The 27,955-nt window shown below is 35.8% G+C and overlaps 1 protein-coding gene across 9 annotated transcripts in view; it reads right to left on the bottom strand.

Annotated features, from left to right (window-relative positions):
- The window catches only part of LOC126980183 (kinesin light chain), a 77,841-nt gene that overhangs the window by 4,881 nt on the left and 45,005 nt on the right, over positions 1 to 27,955 (bottom strand). For 3 of the 9 annotated variants that reach the window (XM_050829794.1, XM_050829791.1, XM_050829792.1), the window contains 11 exons: positions 24,031 to 24,233; positions 23,277 to 23,404; positions 20,797 to 21,025; positions 20,148 to 20,281; positions 18,823 to 18,947; positions 17,561 to 17,686; positions 16,499 to 16,577; positions 10,082 to 10,191; positions 8,015 to 8,137; positions 5,603 to 5,695; positions 1,943 to 3,193 (listed from right to left, as the gene is read on the bottom strand). In XM_050829794.1, the coding sequence (XP_050685751.1) occupies positions 3,101 to 3,193; positions 5,603 to 5,695; positions 8,015 to 8,137; positions 10,082 to 10,191; positions 16,499 to 16,577; positions 17,561 to 17,686; positions 18,823 to 18,947; positions 20,148 to 20,281; positions 20,797 to 21,025; positions 23,277 to 23,404; positions 24,031 to 24,233 (1,443 nt within the window). In that variant the 3' untranslated portion in view covers positions 1,943 to 3,100. Of the gene's footprint in view, positions 1 to 1,942; positions 3,194 to 5,602; positions 5,696 to 8,014; positions 8,138 to 10,081; positions 10,192 to 16,498; positions 16,578 to 17,560; positions 17,687 to 18,822; positions 18,948 to 20,147; positions 20,282 to 20,796; positions 21,026 to 23,276; positions 23,405 to 24,030; positions 24,234 to 27,955 lie in introns of those variants that run through there. The other 6 variants (XM_050829793.1, XM_050829795.1, XM_050829796.1 and 3 more) reach the window with 6 other exon arrangements.

Genomic DNA, 27,955 nt, shown 5'->3' with positions numbered 1-27,955 from the left:
TCTTAAGAAATACTACCGTAATAATATACTACCGTAAACTGTAGTGAACGGAAACCACAACATTTGACCTTTCATACGATATTTAGTTAATAATATTCATTGATATGTAAAAAGATTGATAGAATAAGAGCAGTAGCATATTAATTGATAATAAATAATACCACAACATAAGATGTACTGTGTTCATGTTAATTATTATCACCGTAATCATAATGTCATTCAACCAAATCAGAAGTAAGTTCAAATTGTCATCCTCAGAACATATTGTGAACAAACTTGTCCGCCAATTTTTACTGCCATTTAGTTTGTTTGTATTATAGCTTCTTACATCGTTTCCTCTCTTTCAGAGCGCAATTGTTTCCGGAGCGATGACAGTGTTTGAACCCGCAACAAAAAGAATTCTAAAGGAATCAATTTTGAGAATGTCCCTTTCGGATGTACGCGCATGGTTAATCCAGTTGATACTTCATCCTAGATTTTTATAATTACCAAACCTGATTTCATGGCAACGTTCAATGTAATCATGCTTTCTCTATGGTAAAGTACTTTTAAAGGCTATGGTGATTCATGATACAGCCACAGCTCATAAAATATGTGCAAACTACGTGTACCTTTCGGGGTCGGTGTAGTCTACATCAGTCGGGAGGTTCGCCGAGTGCCGTCCGGCAAACCGGCGGTATAGTCTCACAGAAGAGCGCCTCAGCGACTCGCGAAGTTTCGAGAAACTCGCGCTGTGGGACACCTCGCGCGAACCCTGCCCCGTGTTATGCAATTTATACTCCAGTTAGGTCAGGTACACACCTCTACGATCTTAGTTACCAAGAGAATGACTATCTGTCTACGATTTGACTCCGTTTAATAAGTTAAATAATTTAATGATTAATGAAGATGATAATATTATTATACCAATTTAATTCAGGAAACAGTAAAAATTAAATTCCCAACTAAAATTTTAATGTCGTTTGAGTTGAGCTCAATGACTTTCTATACACTGTACGTCTGTGTCAACTGTCACTGTCCAAATCCTACCTGAACTGAATAAATGTTTTAAATTGCTGCTTATTGACCAAGAATATTTTAAACAACTGTCGTATTTACCAGTCGATGGAATCTGTGGCATGTTCCATGATTCGTGTTTGTTTATATTATGGTAGAGAGTTAGAGGCAAGGAGTATCATCTGTGTACAAGAAAAAGAGTCAAAATGCATAAACTTAGGGTGGCGCTACAGTCGCATCAGAGTAAATCTTAAAAGATGCGCCAAATATGAAATATTACTATTCACTCTGGGTGCACGTTTCCCTAAAATAAATCTTTATGGTTATATTAACTAAATTATTTTGTACAACGTAAGTTGTTGAAATTGTTCAATAATTACTTTACTCGACATTAATATAAATTTCTTTTTTACTCGGCATACTTGAATTCGTTTACAATTGCAACATTCACCGTACTTCATACCATACCTGTGCCTACACCAGCGCCATTGTGGAAACTTTTTGAACTATTATTTACTACATAAGCTGGACAATTTTTAAAATTTTCTCCCTTAGCTGATTCTCCTTGGCTAACCCTCAATAGTTTATATACGACGTGATTTGTCTTTATGTATAGAATATCATTGGCTCAACTGAATCAATTTATCAAACATTTTTTTTAATGAACATGTGATATTGCTGTGTGGGTAAAACAGCTTGTATAAAAACAAACAATAACAATTTTTCCTAATCATATTATGAAGTTCCAATGGTTGAGTAAGTCTGTAAAAGCACTTGTAAGCTGCCTTTATACCCAAGGTTCATGCTTGTGTTTACACTTGTGTTGTGTTTGTGTGTGTGTGGACTTATAAATTGCATAACACCATAGACTGAGGATGACCTTAACTACGATTTAAAAACAAAATGGCGGCAATTTTCGTTTGCCCGTCGTAATAAAACAAAGTGCTGTTATTTATCTTTATTAACAATTAAAAAATTATCATTCGACAAGATTAGACATATTGGATTAGTGCTCAATTGTGGCACAAGAAACTGTTAAAAATTGCTTTAATTATTTCAGAGATTCTTATATTTCCGAATTGTGACTGTAACTAACAGGCATACATACACATACAAATACAATTAAAATTCTTATTGTATAAAAATATTAAAATACTATTATAATATTTAAAAAATTCTCTAATCCACATAAAGCTTAACCGATAAAAATACACTACACTGGAATGAAATAGTTAATATATATATAATATGCATAAATTATGAATATTTAAAAACAGACAATAAAAAAATCTCTAGTGCACAACGCATATACATTATTTAGATTTAAAATAAATCGGCATTTATCAATAAATAATGGATATGTATCCATTATATTTACTTTGAGTATATTTAATCCTGTTTCCATTATTCATTGACGCGGGCCGCATTCATATAAAAAACATCACATGCATTCTTACGTAAATGTTCAACTATAAAACATTTATGAGTAAATTAAAAATTAAAATTTAAGCAAAAAAATAATAAAATCGTTGTATCGACATGCAAGCTAGGAGCCTGTATAATATATTAAAAATAATTTCAACAATTGATTAAATGCAATTCACATGATTCAGAAACTACATAAATATTTAAAAAAAAAAGTCTTTATATAATTTAAATACAAGCCTTAATTTGCATGTGTGTATTTTTTTTTTCAATAATAAAAATATACAAATATCTTTCACCGGACGGTACAAAATTGATCTCACTTACCACCTGATGTGGAAATGTTGCCAGATACGCTTTATAATTTCGCTCAAAAAAACCTATCGCATGCTAATAAATTACGCTTACAGTCTGGGCCCGTCCTTTTGTGCTTTATAGTATAAATAGTGACAATGCAATAAAAAATTATATTAAATCTACAAAAAACAAAAAGGCGGGCTGATTACTAAAACTTGTGAAAAGCAAATTCCCCTTATGTGTGAGCAAAGGCTTTGGAACAATGGTGCAGACATCTTCCCCGTAATGGGGTTACCAATAAAACAAACTCTTTGCCCAAAGCCGGGAGAATTCGCGCGCGAAGCGAGTGCTTAAACCTAGACTAGGTCTTAAACTTAGTAAACTACTGGTGCGGCGAGTTACTCCCAGTGATACCAAACACATTTAACAATTTCGACTTTAGGTTCATGCGTGTTTCGCCCGTTTGGTTCGGCCCCTATGGACAATGGAAACAAAAAATAAATGTGCAAATTAAAATAATCAAGCGTGATTTAACTGCCGGCTACAGCAATTGATTTGATGGTCAAAATACTAGAAAATGCAATCAAATAGCAACCGGCAGAAAAATTTTAAAGCAAAAATAATAAAAATTTGTTTAAGGAACATAAATTGTAACAAATTATTTATAATATATATGCAACTGTTGTGTAATAAGGGGTTTAAAAACACCAATGTGGGTGTTTTAATACCTAATTATCAATTGTTGCGTACAACACTTTATCTACACCCATAATATGGATCCTCTATAAAAAATTCTGAAACAGTTAGCTTACTGCTAACTTTAAAAGTCGGTCCTAGTAACCATTACATCATCCAAACGAGTGTTGTAATGAAATTCAGTACAATATTACAACACTCGTTTGGATGATGTAATGGTTATTAGGACAAAGGGGGTTTTATTATTAGCTTATTGCTAACTGTTTTAGAAACTTTAATAGAGGATTTAAAGCATGGGTTTAGATAAAAGAAGATAGACTAGATAGACTTTCCCCACACGTAGTCTAATATGGTAATGGGCCGGCTTTGATGGAACTTCTTGGATAAAAAACAGATGATAATAGTATGAAAAGAGTGTTTTAATACCTAATTATCAATGGTTACATACAAGACTTTATCTACACCCATAATATGAATCTTCTATAAAAGATTCTGAAACAATTAGCTTACTGCTAACATTAAAAAAGCCAGTCTTAGTAACCATTACATAATCCAAACGAGTATTGTAATGTTGTACTGAATTTCATTACAACACTCGTTTGGATGATATAATGGTTATTAGGACATAGAGTGTTTTAATGTTGGCAATAAGCTAACTGTTTTAGAATCTTTAATAGAGGATTTAAAGCATTGGTGTAGATAAAAGAAGACTAAAAAAATCATCAGTAAAACGGCGCGCCACTACTGCTTCAAACAAGGCAGGTTAGTGAGAGAGAGCACGATATCGACAATACTACTCTTTGTTTTTATGGAGAGCGATTGCCAAGAATATCGGCCAATAACCCCCAGACTACGAAACAAATAAACATTCACACGACAACAACAAAACAAACACAAACAAATTATTTCCTGCTTAAATGGCATTGAACAGTAAACGACAAGATGATATTTTAAATGTGATTAAAGTAAAGTAACAAAAATTACTAATGTAATCACTTAAAATTATCTTGTTGATTAAGAAAATCAAGAGAATAATTTAGAAGCCTTTCTGTGTGATGATATATCGATCAAGTGTACGAGGTTCATGTCTACGAGGTTCAGATGAATGGTGCTTCGTGAAAAATAAAATATATTAATATATTAAACTAAAAAATGCTATTAACACGTGAGCGACAAACCACATCTACAAAAACAATAAATGAAACATACGAAATTACAACACACAAAACAACCTAAAAACTAGTGGAGAATTAACTAAACGTCCCAAATTTATCTCAAATAATGCAACATGAATGAAATATGCGTTTAAGGTTGCTAATGCGTGTAATTGAACGCAACAGTTAAAAAAAATACCTGCACTTTTATGAAACAACAAACAACTTTTATTAAAAGGTTCCAAGGCCCTTAAAAGTTATCAATTCGTTTATGGTAATTATGCATAATGTTACCAAAATCAAATCTTTGATGTAGGCGTTATTGAATACATATAGAAGACAAAAGTTGGAACTCTAACGGAAAGATTCTTAAAATATGGCAATACATATTTAGAATGGGGTAGCAAATAAATTTATAGATCACCACCCGACGGTATATGTGAACACTCTCCCAGTAATCCGTTTTCGACGCAAGGCCAGAGGAATTACAGGATCGTCACTGGCCATCTTAGTTTCTCATAAAATGTGTAAAGAAAGTACTCCATCCAAAATGCCAAAATATTCCCGATTTATTTCTAACAATCGATGTCCAAATATGAGGGATTTCTTTTGTCTATAATTGGCATTAATTGGGACATTAGTTAATAAGACTAGGTCACAGTATATATATCAGCTAAATCAGAATGGGTACTACGTACAAACGTTAGATATAACGCACGCACACATAAGCAGGCAAGTGTTAAGTCTCAACGCTCGCGCGACTAACAGCACTGCGACGTCCGCTTATTGGCCATGCTGAGACCTGCGTCTGTGTGAGTGCGTCGTTTCGAACGTTTGTACGTAGTTTTCATACTGCTTGACCGTATATATACTGTGACTAGGTTAAAAAGTCTATTAGATCTATTACGGTCTAATTTTGAAAGTTTTGCTAATAAAGTGGGGGTAACGAAAGCGTGCAACACATAAATCATCAGAAAAGCAAGCCCAACGACGACGAAACGACAAGCTGGTATGGCAAGAGGCCGCTAACCCACCATCATCATTGAGTCCTCGGTATCGTTCTCCATGGAGTCACGGAGTCCTCGCGCGCTGCGCACTCTCCCCTGCTTCAGACCGTCTGCTGCGGCCTACAATACCTCCTTATATGACAACTAATATAGGCATTGTTTAGATTTGAAAGGGCATCTCAAGTCAATTTCCTATTACGCAATAATTGGGGTTGAGCAGGTTATCAACTGTAAAGTAGATCCTGTAGATGGAGCCACAAACTGAGAGTTGAACAAGACATAACACGATTTACGACCCATGTGTACTCGAACGGTTTCCTCAGTTGTTAAGAGCGCTCGGACGGAACCCGAGAGGTCGCATCGAGGTCGCATCGTTGATTTAATTTGTATAATTTATCCTAGAAGTGAAGTCAGCTTAAAAATAACAAATTGTTTAGAACGTCTCTACGGTTTTATAGGGAATAGAAAGAGAAACGTGCAAGCATATCACGATCTGAGTGCTAAGTGTGAGATTTTTACCTATTCGATCGCAAAAGATCGAAAAGTTAACTACGATTTGTATGGCATCGAAAGAGCGCCATCTAGTGAAAGTAGAGGAAAACATCATAGACGCATGACACTGCGGCCGGTGCACATAGGAAATAGTGGTGGCTATTGATTTCATCACACAAGATACTTTCGTTGGGGATGAATTTTAAGCCCTAAGACCTCTTTTACAGGGTTCTGTAACCGTTGGTCTTTTAATTACTAAGACTCCGCTATCCATTCTTTCGTCTGTCTGTCAGCGAGTCGTATCTCAAAATAAAAAAAAAAAACATAATAATTGAATATGTTTCAACTGTTTTAACACTTTATTTTTTAATTAAACAAATAAATGGAAGGTTCGACATACAATCAAAATTATATAATATTTTAATCATACCTACTTTCTACTTTAATACAAATTATATTGAATCTAATAATATTTACTCATGCATATACTAAATGTCTAACTACCATCGCATTATATTACTTCAGTACTCTGTTTCAACCACATCCATAATTTTTTGGTGTGTGCTATAAGAACTAAAAACTACACACTACCTAGAGAACTTATAGAATAAATCGTATTTAATAGTATTTCACTATTAAATTTGATATAAAATGATGCCATGACTTCATTGCGCTTCTATTTTCACACAATTTTTAAGGGTCCTGTATTATTAAAAGTTAGACAAAAGTAATTGCATGGGTTGCTGGAAATCAGTGATACATCGGCGCCACGTCAGTACACAAAACTCCGAATTTAATTGTGCGGTGATATGAACTCTTTTGTTGTAAAAAAATATACTTTTCATTTTTATGTCAAACAATAGGTATGGCCTACAGCATGATAGAGGAAGGATATCTTATACTATAAGAAAACACTACAATACTTCTATACTCTAAAGTTTAACTGAATAGGAATATACACACGGCAACAAGTAACTACTATACAGCCACATTATCACTGGACCTCGTTGGAACGTAAAGGCCCCTACCGTTCCCCTTTCAACCCCTCGCGCTCGTCCTGTTGCGTCAGTACGGTTTGCAGTTTCATTACCGTTAGTACATGTCGTGATATTTTCATGCTATCACTGCATAGTGCGTTTGAAGTTTTCGTTTTTACGTTTTAATTTTGTTGTTAATAGTTCTGTTGTAATTGTTGTTCTGTGTCGCAATAATAGTTCTGCCAGAGAAAAATAAATACATTTTACTTAACAACAATTCTTTCATTTATTTTTCTTCATTATAATAATGATTATCAGCATCACAACACAACACCTTTACATCAATCTATAATACTGACAAAATAAATCTTTATTTTTTTTAATAATAATATCCTAGTGATGCTTGGAGACGAATAGTTGTGGTGGGTTGCCAGTGATTACTAACAGTACGGAGACGTGGTCGTTAAATATGAGCCTGGTGAGAAAGCTCATGGTCCCTCAGAGGGCAATGGAGAGGGCTATTCTGCGCGTTGCCCTGCGAGATACAATCAGAAATGAGGAGATCCAAAGTCACCGATATAGACCAAATGATTGCAAAGCTGAAGTGGCAGTGGACAGGCCACATAGCTAGACGGACAGATGGCCGTCGGGGCAGTAACGTCCTCAAATGGCGACCACGTACTGGAAGATACAGTGTGCCCCCCCACAAGATGGACTGAAGATCTGGTCAAGATCACCGGAATACGTTGGATGAGGGCAGCGCGGGAACGATCGTCGTAGAAATCTTTGGGGGAGGCCTTTGACCAGCAGTGGACGTCTTCCAGCTGATGATGATGTTGAATGCTTGTTTTGCTCACCGTAACAAAGCGATAATGTAACGTCACCTACATCAGGTCCAGAGATAATGTAACCGGGTTTTAGATCAATAGGCGCTCGATGATATGGGTTCATCGTATGAGGATCAAGTTACCTCCTTCCTGCTGCGGAGTGCGCAATCTTCGAGGGTCTCAGCCGCCTCGTACTTCCCCTGGCGGCGGTACAGCGCGCCCAGATTCTTCAACGTCGTGGTGACAGTTGGTGAGTCGACCTGGAACTTTAGGCATTTTACAATTCTGTATTGAGTTCACGCCCTCTCTGAGGCCGCAGGGCATTGGCATAAAAAAGGCATTTATTTTCTCAAAATTTATTCCTTTAGAATTAGTTTTGATTTTTACTAGACATTACTACCGCTTCGGAAACAAATGGCGCTCTGAGAGAGAAGAAGCGGTGCAAGACACTCACCTAGCATTTTTTTTGCGCATTGTCATTGCTGTCTGATTGCTGCCTGAACAGTGGCTGCATCTTGCTACATTTTTGATCATTTATACGTAAGTAAGTAAGTAAGTATATCTTTATTTGGAACAAACACTACAAATACACGTGAACATTTACAAAATATAATAACAAATAATATGAAAAAACTTATCTTAAAAATTACTATAATATGCCTAATCTAATTAAAACTAACATACATTAAAAAACTAAAGGAAGGCTTATTCTATATCAACATAATAAGGTGGTGTTTGCAGTGTTATGTCCCAAAAAGGTTTGCTACTCAGCATATTAGTTGGGTATCACCCAACACTGATTTTCAGTAGCTACCTTCAATAAGGCGGCCGTCGCGATTACAGCCACAAGTGCTTCCATTATTAAATACAATAATTATGTAAAAATAATAAATAAATAAATAAAAATAAGTACTCAAAACATAATACACATACGTCTATTTAAGACTACGACAGCTATGAAAACGTCGAAATAAATTGTGTTTAGAACTAACCTCTATTTAGAGCAATTCACGCACACTAACACAAGGTGTCATACAAATCGCGAGGGTAAGACGTAGCTTGTCACGCACGCTAAACTAATATTCCCGGCCTGTTTTTGTATCGGTTCTCTAACAGCAAGAGACTCCATCTAGACTATTAATTATCTAAGGGCTACATGATAAACGCCGACTAGTTCGTTTTAATGAACATACAACTGTTCATGATTATTTTGTGGTGATAAAATATACTATTTCATTCTTAGACAATTTATTCGTCTAGATAAGACTGTGGCCGCTGTGAACACGATGAAAAACACGGCGAACTGTTAGCCTCTATTTTCTGCAAAGTGACTAACGTACCGAGAGTGTACGTAGCAGTCATGCAAACTAAAATAATAAACATGGCCTGTTGTTATGCGTTGCCTGCCTAGCGGCAAGAGACTCTATCAAGACGTATTAATTATCTAGTATTTCATTAATAAATGAAAGGCAAACGAAACAACTAATCACAGATATCAGAGCCATGGTAGTGCGGATTATGCGTTTAGGTCTCAGCGTCTCAATAGTAGTCCGTAAGAGAAGTTACATTATCTTCATGTATATAATGAAAATGGTCATTGTTTGAAGCTCAATCACGCCTAAACCACTGATGGCTTCTCGCCTTTGTTTCTTGCTGTTTTTTATGGACAAGTGTATAATTTGGATTATCTACCTATATTGTAAAAAATGTAATGCTGCTTAGGTACTGAAGCATACATATAATTATATAAGTTACCTGTTTGTTATTTATAATAATTAAGTATATATAAATTAAGTATTTGTAATTTTAAATTCCTTTAAATAGTTTTTGTAATACAGGCGATATCTGTTATAAAACGTGTTACTACTGTTATTACTTGTATTTCTAGGTTTTAATGTACACTGGAAACATACAACTGTAATAATTATGATAATAAAGATATTTCAAATCAAATCAATCAAAATCACGCCTAAACCACTGATCGTATCGACATGAAACTACCACGATTCGATGCGAAATTTATCCTAGATGGCTTATGGCTACGTTATTTTTTTTTTGAACTCCAACGTTCCTTCATTAATTTATTTTCTTTTAAAAATCGCCCAGCGACGCGAGCGGGAACGGCTACTTATTAAGTTTATAATTGTAGTAGTTACTAACGTCGTGCTCTTCTCGTCCCTTATTTGCTTTAAAAAAATGTATAAACGTACCTTGGCAGCCTTGTGCCAGCCCCCGTAGTCTCCGTACGGCACGTTCTCTTTCTGCAGCAGTTTGTTCTCCTCTCTCTCCTCCGCCACCTGCCATATCGGCTTGTTGTCACCTGCACACACACACGCACTCACGTGAACATAATCCGCCATCAAAACGCACACATATACTTCATTGAACGGACACAAATTCACACTTATGTAACAAAAGTTAAAAATAAATTTTAATTTCAACTGAAATATGTCTGACACTGCATATTATTTTACATCTATTAACGGTATTGGTACTGCTAATACCATTAATAGTGGATACCCGAGCAGGGTAAGTTCATTAAGTAAGCTCTGGACTTGATGTCGATGACGTCATATCATCGCTGGGACTGGGAGAACTCGTCTCATCAAGTCAAAGTCAAAGTTTCTATTTGCATAAACATGTTAGATTGATGTTACATAAATATTTTAAGGTGCATGTTTGCCACATTTATGACGTGCAAATTTTATAAAATACATTTCTAAATCATTAGTTACAATAATATAAATTGAACAAATAATTAGCAGTAGTATTTTTATTATAATATTATATTATTAGAAAATAAAATGACAATAGTTGTAATTGAAAATATTCGTCTAATGAATATAAGCAGTTGTCTTCACATGAAGCTCTACCCCTTCCACCATTTTGGATCAACCCTATTCCTCTTTACATACACGGACCAGGAATGGGTCACACGGGTACAATTGATTTGCATTTCATGGAATAACAGGTCAAAATAATTTTCGTTAAAATAATAATTTTAAAATAAATAATGATACTACTATGATACAAAGATTTTATAAAAAATCCGTTAACAGTAAAAGATAAAATTAAGAAAAAAAAAATTTGTGTCCGTTAATTAGTGACACAAGTTGGGAAGGTGTGACGTGACACGTAAAGGTTTAACTTAATAAAATATACTAGAGAAGAAAAATATATACAAAAAAAGTAAATTATTCAAAATGGCAACCTTTCCTACCTGTGCCACTTTTCGAAAAAAAAAATCCAAACTTGTGTCACTCACCTATTCACAATAGAAATATTGAACCCCAACGATGACGAAAATAAATAAACCAAAACGTATATACATAAAATTTATTTAACACAAAATAAACGTAAAGAAATCTGAAAATAAAATCAACAAAATAATAAGTATACTATGTATTTTATATCATTAAGGCACATTTTTGGCAATAATTTGACAATAAAATACTTTAAAATCCTTCACCAAAATTTGAATAATTCACTTAATTTTTTGAAGTTATACTTCTTTAGGCGCATCACTTTATCTCTCTATTATCACTGAAACACAAAAGCAACAGGATGAAGTTGGTTTCGTTATTTTTTGTTTTTGGTTTCTTCGTCCATTAAATGGCAAAGGGTTCAAGCGTGTACAGCCGTATTCGTTATTTAATAATTAATTGTCAAAGCTATCGTTGCAAGATTTTTACAATATTTTTCTTTCTACAAATTTTAAGGATTTTTGCTTTGTTAAGCTAAAGAAGTATAACTTCTTGAGTGCATACATAAGAACACACACTTTTTTTATTTAATCCTAACACTACACATGATTTTAAGAGATGTAAGACAATGTTATCTATAGTATATTATTAGGGATGTCTAATTTTTTTTTTCAAATTGATAATGTCAAAATGTAGCAAATAAACAGTGAACGCATGTAAATAATAATAGAAAGTAATAGACTAATAGAAAATAAATAGACCTCAATACAAAATCGTATTTTAATTTATTTAATTTTACCGAACCCGCGCCTCACATCGCCGCGATAAGGTGACGTAGATGTAAGTATATACTATTAAGTATTTATGTTATGGGCCTTGTAGCCTGAAATATATTTTATAATTATCATTATATTATCCTGAATAAATGGTACATTTTGACATAGCCTTATCCAATAAGGAAGTAACACATTAAAAGTTTTTAAATTTAGATACTACATCTAACAATAGTATGAAATGGTCATATAACAATCAGATAATTAAATTTAAAAAAAAATATATTATTCTCACTTTTGATTCGACTGTGGTACTATTAATAAAATTGTATAATATTTGAAATAAATGTTATATCACAACATTTCATTTTAGTTTCAAAATGGATATTGCTACTGTTGAACAAAAATTAATACTTAAATCTATGAAATTTGCATTTCATAGCCAAGTATAAAATGTAATACGAATACTTAAGAATAATATTATGGCTATTCACAAACCTATTTGGAATAGAAATTTATCTTAATATATATAAATCCAGTGTCCTGATGTTTGTTTCCAGTGAACTCCTAAACTAATGAACGGATTTTAATGGGGATTACTTCATGGAGTGCAGTTTAGTCCAACTCGAGATATTTCGATTTGGGGACCATATTTTTTTTTTTTTTTTTTTTTCAATATTTGACTTGTACTAATTTTCTATGAGAGAATTTATTGACACGGTTTGACAATTCTGCTGTGAAACAATTTCGTTAAAACAACAGGTACATATTTTACAAAATAATTCTTGATTTTATGAAATTGACAAATTCATAAAAAAACAGTATTTTATTTATTATGTACAGAACAGCGTCTGTCGGGTCATCTAGTATTAAAATAAAAATCTGGAAATTTCCATTCCTTAATATAATAATCATTTCAATATCGAAATTCTAAAATCCATTAAAAAAAAGTCGTTTTACTGATATGCTTGTAATAAGATCATACCAATATTTTAACTGTCAACATGTCCCAAAATTTATATTTTGTAGGTACTCTTTTGGAGAAAGTTGGATATAATACCACAGAATAGAAAATACAAGGCTTAGTGCTCTTAAACTTCCATAGTATTGGAAATAATGTCACACAAAATTTTCAAATTAAAATGTCCTTATTTTATCGCGACTTAGACAATGTTATTATTTCATAGTATTTATATTTTCGCATAGTATTGTACATATTTATTTAAAATATTAATATATACATATTTTTAATTATTTTAATACAACAAACATCGAACTAAAAATTTAAGCAAATATAATAAAAATTTTAAAATACGATTTCTGGAAGAACGTGATTGTCATAAAAATTATATTATATAACAAAATTTAAGTTGTCTTTTCGGGACATAAATTTTTTTTACATTTTTTTTTCTAAGGCAAAACACCTATCATCTACAGAAAACATTCGAGTAACAAATGCACAAAGAGATCTACTATTTATCTAGAATGATACTAAATTAAGATAATGAAGAGTATTTAAATGTTATAATTCCAATTCCATAAATTATATTATTTTACAGATTTATATGTAAAACGTTCACAACCTCGCATATAACAAGAGTATAATATATATATTTAATAAACAGGCAATAGGTACAGAATTTTCTCGAGTGGCGACGAAGGGTAGGCTATACCTATTCCCTGGTTGTTATAGAGGCAATAGTAATTCAGCAAAAATGGGAGTGGGAGGCTCCTTTGCACAGGATGCCGCCTAGATAATGGGGACCTCCAACGGCGCCTATTTCTGCCGTGAAGCAGTAATGTGTAAGCATTATAGTGTTACGGTCTGAAGAGCGCCGTAGGTAATGAAATTACTGGCCAAACGAGACATAGCATCTTATGTCTCTAGCGCAATTGCGGTGCCGATCAGAATTTTTGGTATTTTCAAGAATCCTGAGCGTTACTAAATTTTAATGGGCAGGGCGTATCAATTACCATCAGATGAACGTCCTGGTCGTCTCGACCCTTATTGTCATAAAAAAACACTGAAACTGTTATTGTCAGCAAAACGAAGGCTATAAATACAGCCCTGCAGGTTATTTATCGTTTCACATACAACTCTGTACATCTTACGGCCGTTCCCAATATACTATCTACAGATAGACATAAATTACTACCTTCTACTGTCAGTAATTAGCTGTGAATAATCTGAAGCTGTCCCAATATACCCGATAAATCATTATTATTGCCTTATATTGGGACGCGTGAATTGAAATTTCCATACAAACTTCTATCGCTGGTAAGCTATACGTCCTCCCATTGACAGACAGCGTGTACGGATAAGGTGAGTTACCGTCGATAAGTTTATTGGGACAGAAAAGTGAACGATAGTTACGATTTTTATCTCAAGTAAGAAATAGACTGAATATTGTGAACGGCCGTCAGTTAAATTCTATATCTATTTGTCATTTTGATATCATGATTTATTTCTTTTACAGTCGTTCAATGAATTGAAATGTAACGAGTTACGTTACATTGTTCTGTCAAAATCACATGCATGGTAACTTACTTTGCGTAAGAAATGTCTAAGCAAACACTGCGCCTAATAATGTTATAAAATAAACTAACCTTTATATATAAGAATACATAAAAATGGATCACGATAAGTCTTACTAATATTACTAAACAATGTTTATGAATAATATATAATACTTTATATACCTGTATTCAGTTAATTAAGACGACCACATCGAGTTAAGCGTAAAAATAGCCAATACTTTTCAATTTTATGCTCTGTTCAAACAGACGCGACTTCCCGCCGCGTGTCATTTTTGGTTATTCAGTGGAGCAACGTCATGCATTGTGAGATCAAACAATTCCACCGGTCGTTCCGTTCTTTTTTCGCTTCAACTTGAGCGACTACTCGCGTCAATTTGAACACGTCCATACAAGTTAGCTGACAAAATCGGCGCGAGCGACTTCCGTCCCGCGTCCCGTGCGATATTCGCCTCAGTTTGAACAGAGCCTTATACCGTTAAACTACAACATAGGTCCAGCTTTAAAATATCGAGTAATATGAATATGAAAAGTCTAAATGGCTGAGAAATCTATAGGCGTGTGCGTAATTTTGTCGGCAGATAATGTTAGTGCGAGCGAGAAAGACAGATTGATAACACTACTCTCTCTCGTTACTACGTATATCACAGGCATTGGCAAGTATAATGCATATTTTCACAACACAATTTATATATCATCACATAAGTATAGAAGGGAAATGTCCGCAAACTCTCTATATTATTACTAATTATTATAATTTGCTAAAAAAAGCATATAATATAATATTATGTCGCAAGTACAAAGTTATTTTAGACATATTAGATAGAGAATAATTCTTTTAACGAACGACGATCAAAGAAAGCTTTGGTGACGAAAGAGAAAGAGTATTTTTATCGAGGCAAGTGAAAGAGAAGAGGTGGAGAGGGAGGAGATTTATCTGGCTTCGGTTGGCATCCGTTATTGTGTGTATGTGTACAAGGTAACTTACTAGGAAGTAAAAGGCTTAGCAGTCACTTCGCAATAGGATTCAAATTCAAATATTTTTATTTAAAATAGGATGTGAAATCACTTATTGAAAGTCAAAAAAACTACCACCCATTCCAAAATGAATGCCTCAGGCCTGAGAAGAATGGGCGCAACAAACTCAGCGGGCTTTTTTTTTTCATCAAAAGTATGTTTTATAATTAAAGTAACATTAACAAAGTAACATTGTACAATTAAACTTATTATTTAATAGCAAACGCTTTGAATATTATGAATGATTTAAACAATTTTCTTTGTTAACCAAGACACAGGAAAAAATCACGCGGGCGATTTCTATAGCAAAACTTAAAAGTACAAAATGACTGACTACAAAGACTGCTTATTTGAAAAAAATATTAGACAGAAGTTACTCCTTTCCGACAGTTATAGCTATATTACATTAAATGACCAAGGACTCACTAAAAATCATACATAACAGTATTTAAAAGTAAGTCAAAAGACAGTCATTTTCAAAATACCCGCGAACCATCATTCTTTGGAACATGAATACTAACATTTATATTATTCAATACATGAAATAAACATAGCCTCACATTATATTTTAAATTATTAATATAAATTTTAACATCTTTTAAGAACAAAAGTTGCAAGATCGAAATCTAAATTCTTAAAAATACACCTTTACGGAATGCTTCACGTAGTCTCTTCTATCCGGCCTCAAACATATAAGGTTTTATCATTTTTTTGGCTTATTTAGAGATTGTATATAGTCTGAAATTAAATATAATACATAAAGAAAATAAAAAGTAAAATAAAAAAAACTTTATATAAAACAAAATTAAATTTGCAACCAAAACTTATTGCATTTAACGATGCGGGACTCGAACCCGCGACATCTCGGGCTCCGTCCGAGCGCTCTTACCAACTGAGCCAACCGTTCGAGTGACGCATGGTTCGTAAATCGTGGTATGTCTTGTTCAATCTAGGATCTACTTTGCTACATCCACAAATTTAATTTGTATAATTAATCCCAAAAGTTAGGGATATTATTTTAAAAATAACAAATTGTTTAATTTTCCTTATTAATGACTCAGGTAATATTATTAATCTATTTCGTTAAATTTTTACTTACCATCGATGGTCCCGAACTCTCTCTCGTGTGCTCTCGTTAACACCTGCTTGTAGAGAGTCTCCGCTTCCTTGTACTTGCCCTGCAAAAGTTGAAATTGGTTCGCTTAGAAGACCCTACCACCAGAATCGGTGTTCCAAACAAATCGATATGTATAAGACTTGGGGTATACAAGGATATGAATGAAAGCTTATCAATATAAATTTATAATAGTCAAATATTTTGAAGAAACTGTGTCACTTTTGAATAATTATATTTAATCAATATATTTTATGGAGGCAGTTTTTTTCGAGCAAGTAATTAATTTTTAAAATTATCAAATATATTTTTTTCTTATGAAAATAAGGGTCGAGGCGAGCAGGAAGTTCAGCTGATGGTGATTGATACGCCCTGCCCACTACAATGCAGCGCCACTCAGGATTCTTGAAATACTCAAAAATTCTGAGCGGCACTACAATTGCGCTCGTCACCTTGAGACATAAGACGTCAAGTCTCATTTGCCCAGTGATTTCAATAGCTACGGCGCCTTTCGGACCGAAACACAATAATGCTTACACACTACTGCTTCCAAGGCAGAAATAGGCACCGTTTTGGTACCCAAAATCTAGTCGGCATCATGTGCAAAGGAACCTCCCACTGGTAAATAATCTGGATATTTAACAATTGGAACAGTAACGCTACTGGTTAAAGCAAATTTAATGTAAAAGCATGACAATAAAAATTAAAATATAATTTTCATCAAGCCTCTAACACTTGTTTTCGGGCTATGACGTCATAGTACACGCGCTCCAAGTGCGCCAACACGACAGGCGTTTATAGCGTCCGGTGTCGGTTAGATATGTATTTTTTTAAATTGCCTTCTAAATTTACAAGAGTTATATATTTATTGTACTCCTCTACTTTTATCTGTCATATATACAACCACGATCATTAATATAAGTACATACTTTATTAAAACCACCCCCTTCGCCTTTTTTGACCCTCTGTGTACAACTATTGCATAAAATACCAAAGGTTATTATTAGAAATAGTAACTTGATGAAAGTCAAGGGAGGCAATCCATACCTGTTTAAGATAGCACGAGGCCAGATTATTCTTGGTCTTGGCGACGTTGGGGTCATCCGGACCCAGCTTTGTCTCGTAGATCTCCAGCGCACGCTGGTAATACTGTTCCACTTCACCATACTTGTTCTGTAACCACACATCATCCTCATACATACCAAATAAACATCAGGTTTCCAAAACCAATCATTCAAAAGATACAGCCATATAAGACTTCAGTTTTTACACCTCCCAAGTGTCGTAAATTGTGCTATTGACAAAATTGAATCGTCGTGACCCACCTTAACATCATTTTTCTAGTCATTATAAACAAGTATGTTGGTCGAAATTCGCCTGAACATACATTTCCTAAGCAACTGTCATCGTTTCTTATGAATTTAAAAGAATTATCAGCAATTCAAATCCAAATATTTTTGTTCAAAATAGGATGTGACATCACTTATTGAAAGTCACAAAAAACTACCACCCATTCCAAAATGAATGCCTCAGACCTGAGAAGAATGGGCGCAACAAACTCAGCGGGCCTTTTTTTTTTCATCGAATAAATATGTTTACAAAGTAATATTGTACAATTAAACATATTATTTATTAGCCTGAGGGCGGTCACTCCATTCCCAATCGGTGGTACCATTAAGAAAGTCATTTATGCTATAGTAACCTTTACCACACAAACGTTTTTTAACAATATTTTTGGATAACGTAATACTTTTGTTTTGAACATTTTCTGGGATCTTGTTGTAAAAGCATATACATCGCCCCACAAAAGACTTACTAACTCGACTTAGCCGAGTAGTAGGCATCATAAGTTTATGTCTGTTCCTGATTGTGGGATGAATCAATTTTGTCATTGGTACAATAGCAATGGTACAAGCTAACTATGCGTTGCAAGAAAACCCATGAAAAATTAAGAATTAGTTAGTTTTTTATGCAAACAATTTATAAAAGTAAGGAACAAGACCTGCAGGACGTTCAGCTGATTGTTATTGATACGCCGTGCCCATTACAATGTAGCACCGCTCAGGATTATTAAAAAACCCCCAAAAATTCTGAGCGGCACTACAACTGCGCTCGTCACCTTGAGAGATATGATTTTAAGTCTCATTTGCCCAGTAATTTCACAAGCTACGACGCCCTTCAGACCGAAACAGAGTAATCACTGCTTTACTGCAGAAAAAGGCGCCGATGTGGTACCCATAATCTAGCCGGCATACTCCTCCTACTCGTAAACATTCCGTCACACTGACGTCATACGGGTTGTTACCGACCTGGTTCTGGCACAGCAGCGCCAGGTTGTTGAGCTGCTTGGCCACATCGGGGTGGTCGCGGCCCAGGACAGCTTCTCGGATGCACAGTGCACGCTTGCACAGCGGCTCAGCCTCGCGGTACTTACCTGAACACAGACAGATATAAGGGGCGTCCATTAATTACGTGAGCCATTTTCGAGAATTTTTTCAACCCCCCTCAACCCTTTGTGAGAAATCGTAGGACTTTCAAGTTGTCGTAGACGTAGGGCAACTCCCTTCCCCCACCCCAATCTCACGCGAGATTCTTCAAAATTCATGTTTTGACTGTAAACAAACGTGTTTGATTATTGAGCAAAATAGTTATTTATGCAACTGTTGTGTAATAAGGGGTATTAAAACATGAACACATTCGTGTTAACTAGATATATAGATATATGTAGATATAATAGTATCACATGAGTGTTATAATACATAATTATGAACAGTTCATCTACACCCATAATATGAATCCTCTATAAAACATTCTGAAACAATTAGCTTACTGCTAACATTAAAAAAGCCAGTCCTAGTAACCATTACATCATCCAAACGAGTGTTGTAATGTTGTACTGATTTTCATTACAACACTCGTTTGGATGATGTAATAGTTATTAGGACATTGGGTGTTTTAATGTTAGCAATAGGCTATAACTGTTTTCGAATCTTTAACATAGGATTTAAAGCATGTGTGTAGATTATATTATTAGATTATAGATAAGAATAATAACAGAACGTGTTCTATTACTTTCATTGAAGACTACTTATATGTGAATATTACCGTCATTTAAAATCATAATCATAAATTTTAATACAGAATCATGGCTGATGGTGATGATGAAATACAAAGTGGCCTCATTGTTTCAATAATTAAAAGTCAGTGACAATATAAGCAATGTTCTATTGCTGCACTCTCGGCTTTTTATGATATCTTTTGAATTATGCTTCTGCCGTCAGGGTCTACGATATAAACAATGACGTTATATACATATAGACAAATCACGTCATACAAAAACAATGCCGAAATATGGAACATGCTACAAATTACACCATTGACTGCTATATCTTTACATTGCCTCATCCAGTTGTTTATATTATTATTCTTGGCCAATAAGCAGCAATGTAAAACATTTATTTTAGTTCAGATTTGATTCGGACAGTGACAGTTGACACACGACTAAAGAGAAAAGTGTGCTTACGTTGTCTTTAAGCACACCTATCAGACTGCGAATGATATGTCATTCTATGTGTATAGAACGTCATTGGGTATAGTAGAAAAACTAATAAGAATAATAAGAAACAAAATATACCTCTCTTTCCATAGAGCACGGCCAGGTTGTTGAGAGTGGCGGCCACGGCTGGGTGGTTCTCGCCCAGGGTCTTCTCTCTGATGGACAGCGCGTCGTTCAGCAGATTGGCTGCTTCTTTGTACTTGTTCTGGTCCCTGTTCAACAATGTTATATTATTGTGATTATTATGACGGGTACTCACGATATATATTTTATTAATTTGATGCCGATATTTCGATCCAATTGCATGAATTGTGGTCACGGCCGCGGCGGAACTGCCAGTGGGAGTAGGAACTCCTTTGCACAGGATGCCGGCTAGATTATGGGTACCACAACGGCACCTATTTCTGCCGTAAAGCAGTAATGCATAAACATTACTATTTCGATCTAAAGGGCGCCGTAGCTAGTGAAATTACTGGGCAAATGAGACTTAACATCTTACGTCTCAAGGTGACGAGCGCAGTTGTAGTGCCGCTCAGAATTTTTGGGTTTTTCAAGAATCCTGAGCGGCACTGCATTGTAATGAGCAGGGTGTATCAATTACCATCAGCTGAACGTCCGGCTCATCTCGTCCTTAATTTTCATAAAAAAAAAACATTTTCTATTGACAGAATAGCGTCCGTCGGGTCAGCTAGTTATAAATACTACGTATTTAAAAAAAAATATGTACCTGTAGACGAGCGCCAGTATGTTCAACATGGTGGCGACGTCTGGGTGGTCGTGGCCCGACGTCTTCTCCAAGTCCTCGAGTGCCTGCTTGCACAGCGGCACCGCTACCTCGTAGCGGCCCTGCGACGCGTACTGGATCACCAGGTTGTGAAGGGTGCGGAGTCTTGCCGGGATTTCGTAACCCGCTGTCACCTGCTGCGCAAACTGGGACTGCGGCGTTGGCGACATCGCTGGATAACGGCATAAAAGGAATTTATTATTATTAGATACATAAAGTGTAAATGTATACACTTTTATAATAAAGTCCCAGCCACGGTTCAGGCATTATCTATAAATAAATTGAAATGTTTTATTTAAAAAAATGGCTCGGTCGTAAATCCTACAACTCCCACAGCTGAATATTTAAGTGATCTGACAGCCTAGGACTATATTATGATTATCTTATAGCAATAGCAGTACAATATTGTATATTTTTATTTAAAAAAAAAGCGCAAAAAAAGAATGCTGGGCGAGTTTCATGCGCCGCTTCTTATCTCTCAGAGCGCCATTTGTTTCTGAAGCGGTAATAGTATCAAGTATATTAGAATTTAGAAATGAAATCAAAAAGAATTCTAAAGGAATCAATTTTGAGAAAATAAATGCCTTCTATTTTCTCAAAACTGATTCCTGTAGAATATTTATTGATGTCACTTCAAACACTACCACCGCATGGGAATCTTATGGCGATCTTATCTCCCAGAATTTTTAATAAAATAAAATATATAATATCATATTGTCATTGTTATTGCTATAAAATAATCATAATCTTGTCCCAGGATTTACGATCACTTGGGTGTAGTAGGATTTACGACAGGGACATTTTTTAATAAAACATTGAAATTTATTTAATGGGGCATTATCTGACCTAGCAGTGACTCGGACTGCAAGTTACAAAACAGGTCGGGTTGGGCTCCAATATTACAGACACCAATGACATTTCGATTTTGGTTATACGAAGAAGAAAGCCTTTAGGATTTCATTTTAGCCTTTATTTGATAAGCGACTATTCTGCATAAACGTAGCATAGGCCAGGCAGATGTTGTGTAAGGAATTCTTTGCCTAAATTGCATTTGAGTCACCGCCGTTGAACTTATCTAACATTTGGCGACACCAGTCCATGCGAAGGTGTTTCTGGTCGTTGGTTAAAGTATGGGGAATCCATCTGGTACAAAGCTTCCTGCCGCCTAAATGTTCGTGTAATATTTTTTGAACTTGACTCATACCAATGCCTAGGCTTGCCTGTATCTGCTGATCTCGTCACTCTCTTATCTTCCTCTATCATGAGTCGCACAGCACTGATGTTATCTTCAGTAATCGCTGTTAAAGGATATCCCTCATGCGGATCATCATAGAGATTGCTACGTCCACGTTTAAACTCGTTAAACCAATTGTAAATAGTGGCACGAGATGGGGTTTCATTAAGAAATGCTAATCGCAGCCTAGCATAGCTTTGTTGTTGATTAAGCCCCAACGAACGTCATAATAAATCATTGACCGAAAATTTTCTTGCGTTAGGTTTCATTTTCACGTGAAACAAGAGTTTTAGATTTGCCGCCAATTCACAAAAACAAATGACAAATGCATGCAATATACTACATTAGGTTACCAAAGAGTTCTCAAATTGAAATTCAAAAAAGTTTCCATTAGCAATGTTTCTAACTGGCCAGTTTTAAAAAATTTCAGTGTCACCCACGTACCTGTATCTACTATTATCGTTGACAGTATCAACTTAAGTGTTCGTAACTATTTCACTAAAAATTTGCTAGTCAATTAACTTTTATTAATAACTTTTTTTCTATACGATTTTTTTAAATATACAAATTATATTTATTTATTAAAAGAACGCAAAACATCCATCCAGGTGGTATCTACGGTTGTGGCTTTCTTTTGATTGATTCATTCACAATGATATTAACAGCAATTTATTGGTTATCTTACCTATCGAACTGCCTGGAACTAGATTTATAAAAATATATATCAGTAAAGTTTATGTACAATATTGAATAATGCTATTTTTTCAGCGAGTGCAAAAATATTACCGGGTGATTTACTTGCGCCGTTTCTTCTCTCTCAGAGCGCCATTTGTTGGCCAAACAGTTGTAGTGTTACAATTATTAATTGACGTTAGAAGAATTCTGAAGGAATTATTTTTGAGAACATAATATTGTATATGATCAAACTCGGATGGGCAGCGTTCGGAAAGCTCCGTAAAATCTTCTCGTCCCAAAAAAGCAGTTAAGACGCAGTGTTAATAGGCCCCCCACAAGATGACACGATCTTGTCAGGATCGCCAGAGTAGATTAGATGAGGGCAGCGAAGGACCGATCGTCTTGGAGATATTTGGCCTTTGTCCAGCAGTGTGTGCCTTCCGGCTGATGTTGATGACTGTGTGTATATATGTATAATACGACTAAGACAACATAGAACAAATAGTAGGCTTACATTTGTTGTTTCTGGCCTCCTCGTGGTCATCATCAGGGAACAGGTCTCCCATGGGATCGTCACGCTTGTTGTCACCCTGTGAACTGCGGCTCGTGTCGTTCTCCTCTGTTATGTCACTGTCGTATTTACTGAAAGAACAGTACCCCATATACAACACACATTCATATATTGTTTTTTAACTTCCCGTTAGAAAATTTTATTCAAAAATCGGGATTATACTAGTTTTACCCCGTTTTTCGAAAACGCGTTTATCAGATCTCGACGTTTTAAGGTCCCAGGAAGCTTCCCTGACTCTATTCCCGCGGTGGTGTCCGTTCGTCTGTTTGTGCGTGTGGATGCATGTAAATTGTAAACCCCTTATAACTTTTGACCGGCTCTACCGATTTCATTGCGTTTTGCGCCATTCGAAAGGGCTTGAACAAACATAGTTTTTTAATAAAATTCTTTCGGATCGACTCTGACCGGTAGATTTTCAGGAATCTCAAATCAACTACGAAAAAAAATGTTTAATGTTTTTTGGAATAGTTTTGAAACGGCTTTACCGATCGACTAAAAACTGCGTGGTAATCGGTTTATTCATTCAAATGTAATTGCGGTTTAAAAATTTATAAAATAGGGTTTTGATTTCGAAGAGCTCAAAATCGTCATAAGTACAATTTGAAGCGTATAGAATTAAAAGGAAGTTGCAGGGATGGCCTTTAAGGTCAACCGTTTTCCTAATTTTTTGTTACGAGAATAGGGCTATCGGACTCACCGTATCGACGCCATGAACTCCAGATGTTTGTTCTCCTCCTCCAGCTGTGACACGCGTTGCTCTGAGGCCTGTAGTCTCTGCTGGGCCGCAGCCAGCTCATCTCGAAGCCAGGCGTTCTCCTGACACAGCCGGCGCACTTGAGTGCGAAGCTTCTGTTTTTCGGCTTCCACTGATTGCAGATGGGAAGCCAACGCCATCATTACCTGTACAAGTTATTTTTTTTTTGAAGTATAACGCCAGTGTTGTGCTCAAAGAGTATCCTTCAGTATAAAATTTCATAGTTTACTGCAAACGATAATGGAAGCGGAAGCACATCCCTACTAATGTATCCCTAAAAATGTGAATGTAAGTTTGTTTGATACGCTTTTACGCCGGAGCAACTGAACCGATTTTGATGAAATTTGGAATAGGGATGGACTAGAGCTTGGGAAAGGACATACGTTACATTTTATCCCGGAAAAATCTATGGTTCCCGGCGGGATTTGTGAAAAACTAAAATTTAAGTCGATGACCTATAACTATACCAATTCTTCATATGAAATAAGAATCATATGTTGTGGACACTTCCCAAACTAATGCACTCACATATAAAAACAACTGTTCACTGAGCGAAGACATTTATTCCAAAAAATACAACTAACCTATGTAACGGCTAAAAATATTTAAAGCGTGTTTAGAAAATACCGTCTTAATAATACAGCGCCATCTAGTTTCACACTCATGGTAACTCACTGTGTAGTTCACGCAGTGAAGTTTACATAATACTTAACATTCCGCCCACCATGGACATCCAACTATGTCCATTATACATAAGTATCCCTGTATTTACACAATTTCTAAGTCACAATACAAATATTATAGTTTAGCCGCCCGCCAGCTAGCAAATGTGAAAGTACAATTAAATATAACATACAGCAATATTGATAGCTACAATAAACACTCCTTAGAACAAATATTATAATAATACATAAGTTAAAATTATACACAGTAACCTTCTTTGATGTAACACAACATACTTAACAAAAATATTTTAAATCTTTAAGGTTTTTCTACAGGCAGCACTATAAGTTTAGATACTGGTCGTTTTATAACAGAATTTTTACATCGTAACGAAACTACTCTTGTCAAACTGTCCGAGCCAGGATGTTTCTCGGTGATAATACCGTACAGCCATCTGGCTGGTGGGAGATCATTTTCCTTAACTAAGACTATATCACCCACGTTTGGCTCTGGTGTTGTTGAAGACCATTTATATCTATGGTGAAACTGCGTCAAATACTCATGTGACCATCTACGCCAAAATTCTTGTGCTAACCGCTGAGAAAGATGCCATCTTTTTAAACTACCAATATTAGAATTTTCATAGTTAATGTCAGGGAGTAGCACTAAGGGTTCTCCAACCAAAAAATGTCCCGGTGTTAATGGAAACGGATCGTCCGGATTAGTGCTGATTTGAGAAAGGGGCCGAGAATTAAGGCAAGCCTCAATCTGCGCGAGGACAGTGGTCATCTCCTCGAAGGTCAGTGTATGATTACCGATAACCCGTTTGAGGTGGTGTTTGGTAGACTTCACTCCCGCCTCCCACAATCCTCCAAAATTTGGAGAATGAGGAGGTATGAAATGCCAGTTGGTACCATTGTTGCTTAACCAGTTAGCTATTTCTGAAGCTATGCTTGACCTTTCTTGGGTGAATAAGCCCTTTAACTCTCTGTCAGCTCCGACAAAAGTGGTACCGTTATCGCTCCATAGATCGGTACAGTGTCCTCGCCTGGCCGTAAAGCGCTTGAAAGCTGCCAGAAACGCTTCTGAAGTCATGTCACTGACAACCTCCAAGTGAATAGCTCTTGTGGCCATACAGACGAAAACACAAATATAACCTTTGGTAGAGCGATAACCACGGCCCTTCGTAGGTCTGACAGCAATCGGACCAGCGTAATCAACTCCACTTTTAGCAAAAGGTCGGCAAGCATTTGCTCTGGCCTCCGGCAATTGACCCATTAATTGTTGATTGGTTTGCGCAGAATGACGGACACAAGTTATGCATTTTCTAACAAATAACCTCACTAGACCTTTTGCGTTGATAACCCAATATTTAGTTCTTAAATAATTAAGCATCAATTGTGCCCCCCCGTGAAGTGTGCGAGCGTGGGCATGAGCTAATAAAAGGTCTGTGAAATGGGATTTGTGAGGAATTAAAATAGGATTCTTCATGTCATCAGATATGTTAGCATGCCGCAGACGACCACCTACTCTAAGGATTCCATCCTCGTCGAGATAGGGATTTAAAGAGGTAAGATTGCTTTTCCTCTTTACTTTCCCAAACATCTTTAATGAATCAATATCGTCTTGAAAACACTTACGTTGGCAGAGTTTGATGCATGCAATTAATGCTTCATTTATTTCCCATGAACTTAACCAACTAGTTTTGATTTTCTTTTCAGACTTCAATCTCAGAAATCTCCTACAGTAAGCGACGACTCTGGTAAGTCTAGTTAGGGAGGAAAATTTTGAAAGGATTTCCTCGTAATTGCAGGTAAGTATATAACTTTTAATTTTTTGTTCTTTCAAATTTGTTTGCTTTATTTTGCCTTTACTGTAATTTATTTCCTTTTTCTTTAACAGCTCATTACTATTACTAGACAACTCCTGAAGGTCAGCGATAGTTCCGGAATCATCATACTTACACTGGGGATCCTCCGATTTAAAAGGTAACTTTACTATATATCGCCCGGAAGAGTACCTAGTTGTAGTGTTCGAGACTATTTTTTCGCATCGCTCCTCATCGTCGGTTAAATATTTCCGACGCTGCGAGGAGTCGCATTCCATTGCGCAGAACCCTTTTAGGAATTGATTATCGTCGTCATGATTGATTTGAACATGCAAACTAACAATCGCATTATGACATTTCTCTGTTACCGTGTGATAAGGTCCGTGTATGCTTCCAGATAGGATCCACCCGAGTGTCGTTTGCTGTGCAACGAGCGTTCCCGGAGGACCCTTGATTAACCCTTCTAATAAAATCTGGCTATACACGGCAGTCCCTAAAATCATATCAATTTTATTTGGCACACCATACGCAGGATCTGCCAATTCGGTCGCTGAGAGTGTAAATGGAACGCAAACAACTTTTCTTTCTGGAAGCAGTGTCGTAAGTTTGTATCCGCCTTTATTGGAACCTTTCTCAAACCTAGCAACTGTACGGCTGACTCCGTTATAAAAGAAGCCTGAGAACCCTGATCAAGTAGGGCTCTTAATACTATAACTGCCCCAGATGTAGCTTCGACCTTAATTAAGGCCGTGGCCAATAAAGACTGACTTTGGATATCCGAAAAGCATGATACAACCTTAGCGGTCTCGCTCTGTGCATTTGACGTCGCCGTTGTGACGACATCGGCGGTCTGTTTGTGACTATCGACCGATTTATGAGTACATATTTTGGGATGCAAAAGACTGTGATGTTTTTTGTTACAAATACGGCATCTCGTAGACTGGCGACACGAATATACGGCGTGGTTCTCACCTAAACAATTATAACAAAGTTTATTTGCGTTTACAAAGTTACGGCGCGTATCAACATCTTGGTTCGCAAATGTCTTACAATTACATAGCTTGTGAGATTCAGAACAAAATACACAAGATGGTGTGGCAACGTGAAGCGTTTTTACATTTTTAGTAGTGGAGTTTACTGCTTTGGTATCTAGGAATTCGAGGGATCTAAAACGGTGTTCTAAAAATTCACGAAAATCTCCTAAATTAGGTAGAACATCCAAAAGTTCACTAACCTTAACTTCCCACAACTTCCTAGATTCCGTATCTAATTTTAAAGTTACAATATAAATTACAATTAGATCCCAATTACTAATATCAACGGAACGGGAGCGAAAACGGGAACCGGAGCTAGAATAGGACATGGGATAATCTTCAC

The sequence above is a fragment of the Leptidea sinapis genome, chromosome 5 (assembly GCF_905404315.1).
Source record: "Leptidea sinapis chromosome 5, ilLepSina1.1, whole genome shotgun sequence".
NCBI classification, from domain to species: domain Eukaryota; kingdom Metazoa; phylum Arthropoda; class Insecta; order Lepidoptera; family Pieridae; genus Leptidea; species Leptidea sinapis.
Note: the sequence above shows the minus strand (reverse complement) of the source record. Positions and strands in the feature narration are given on the sequence as shown.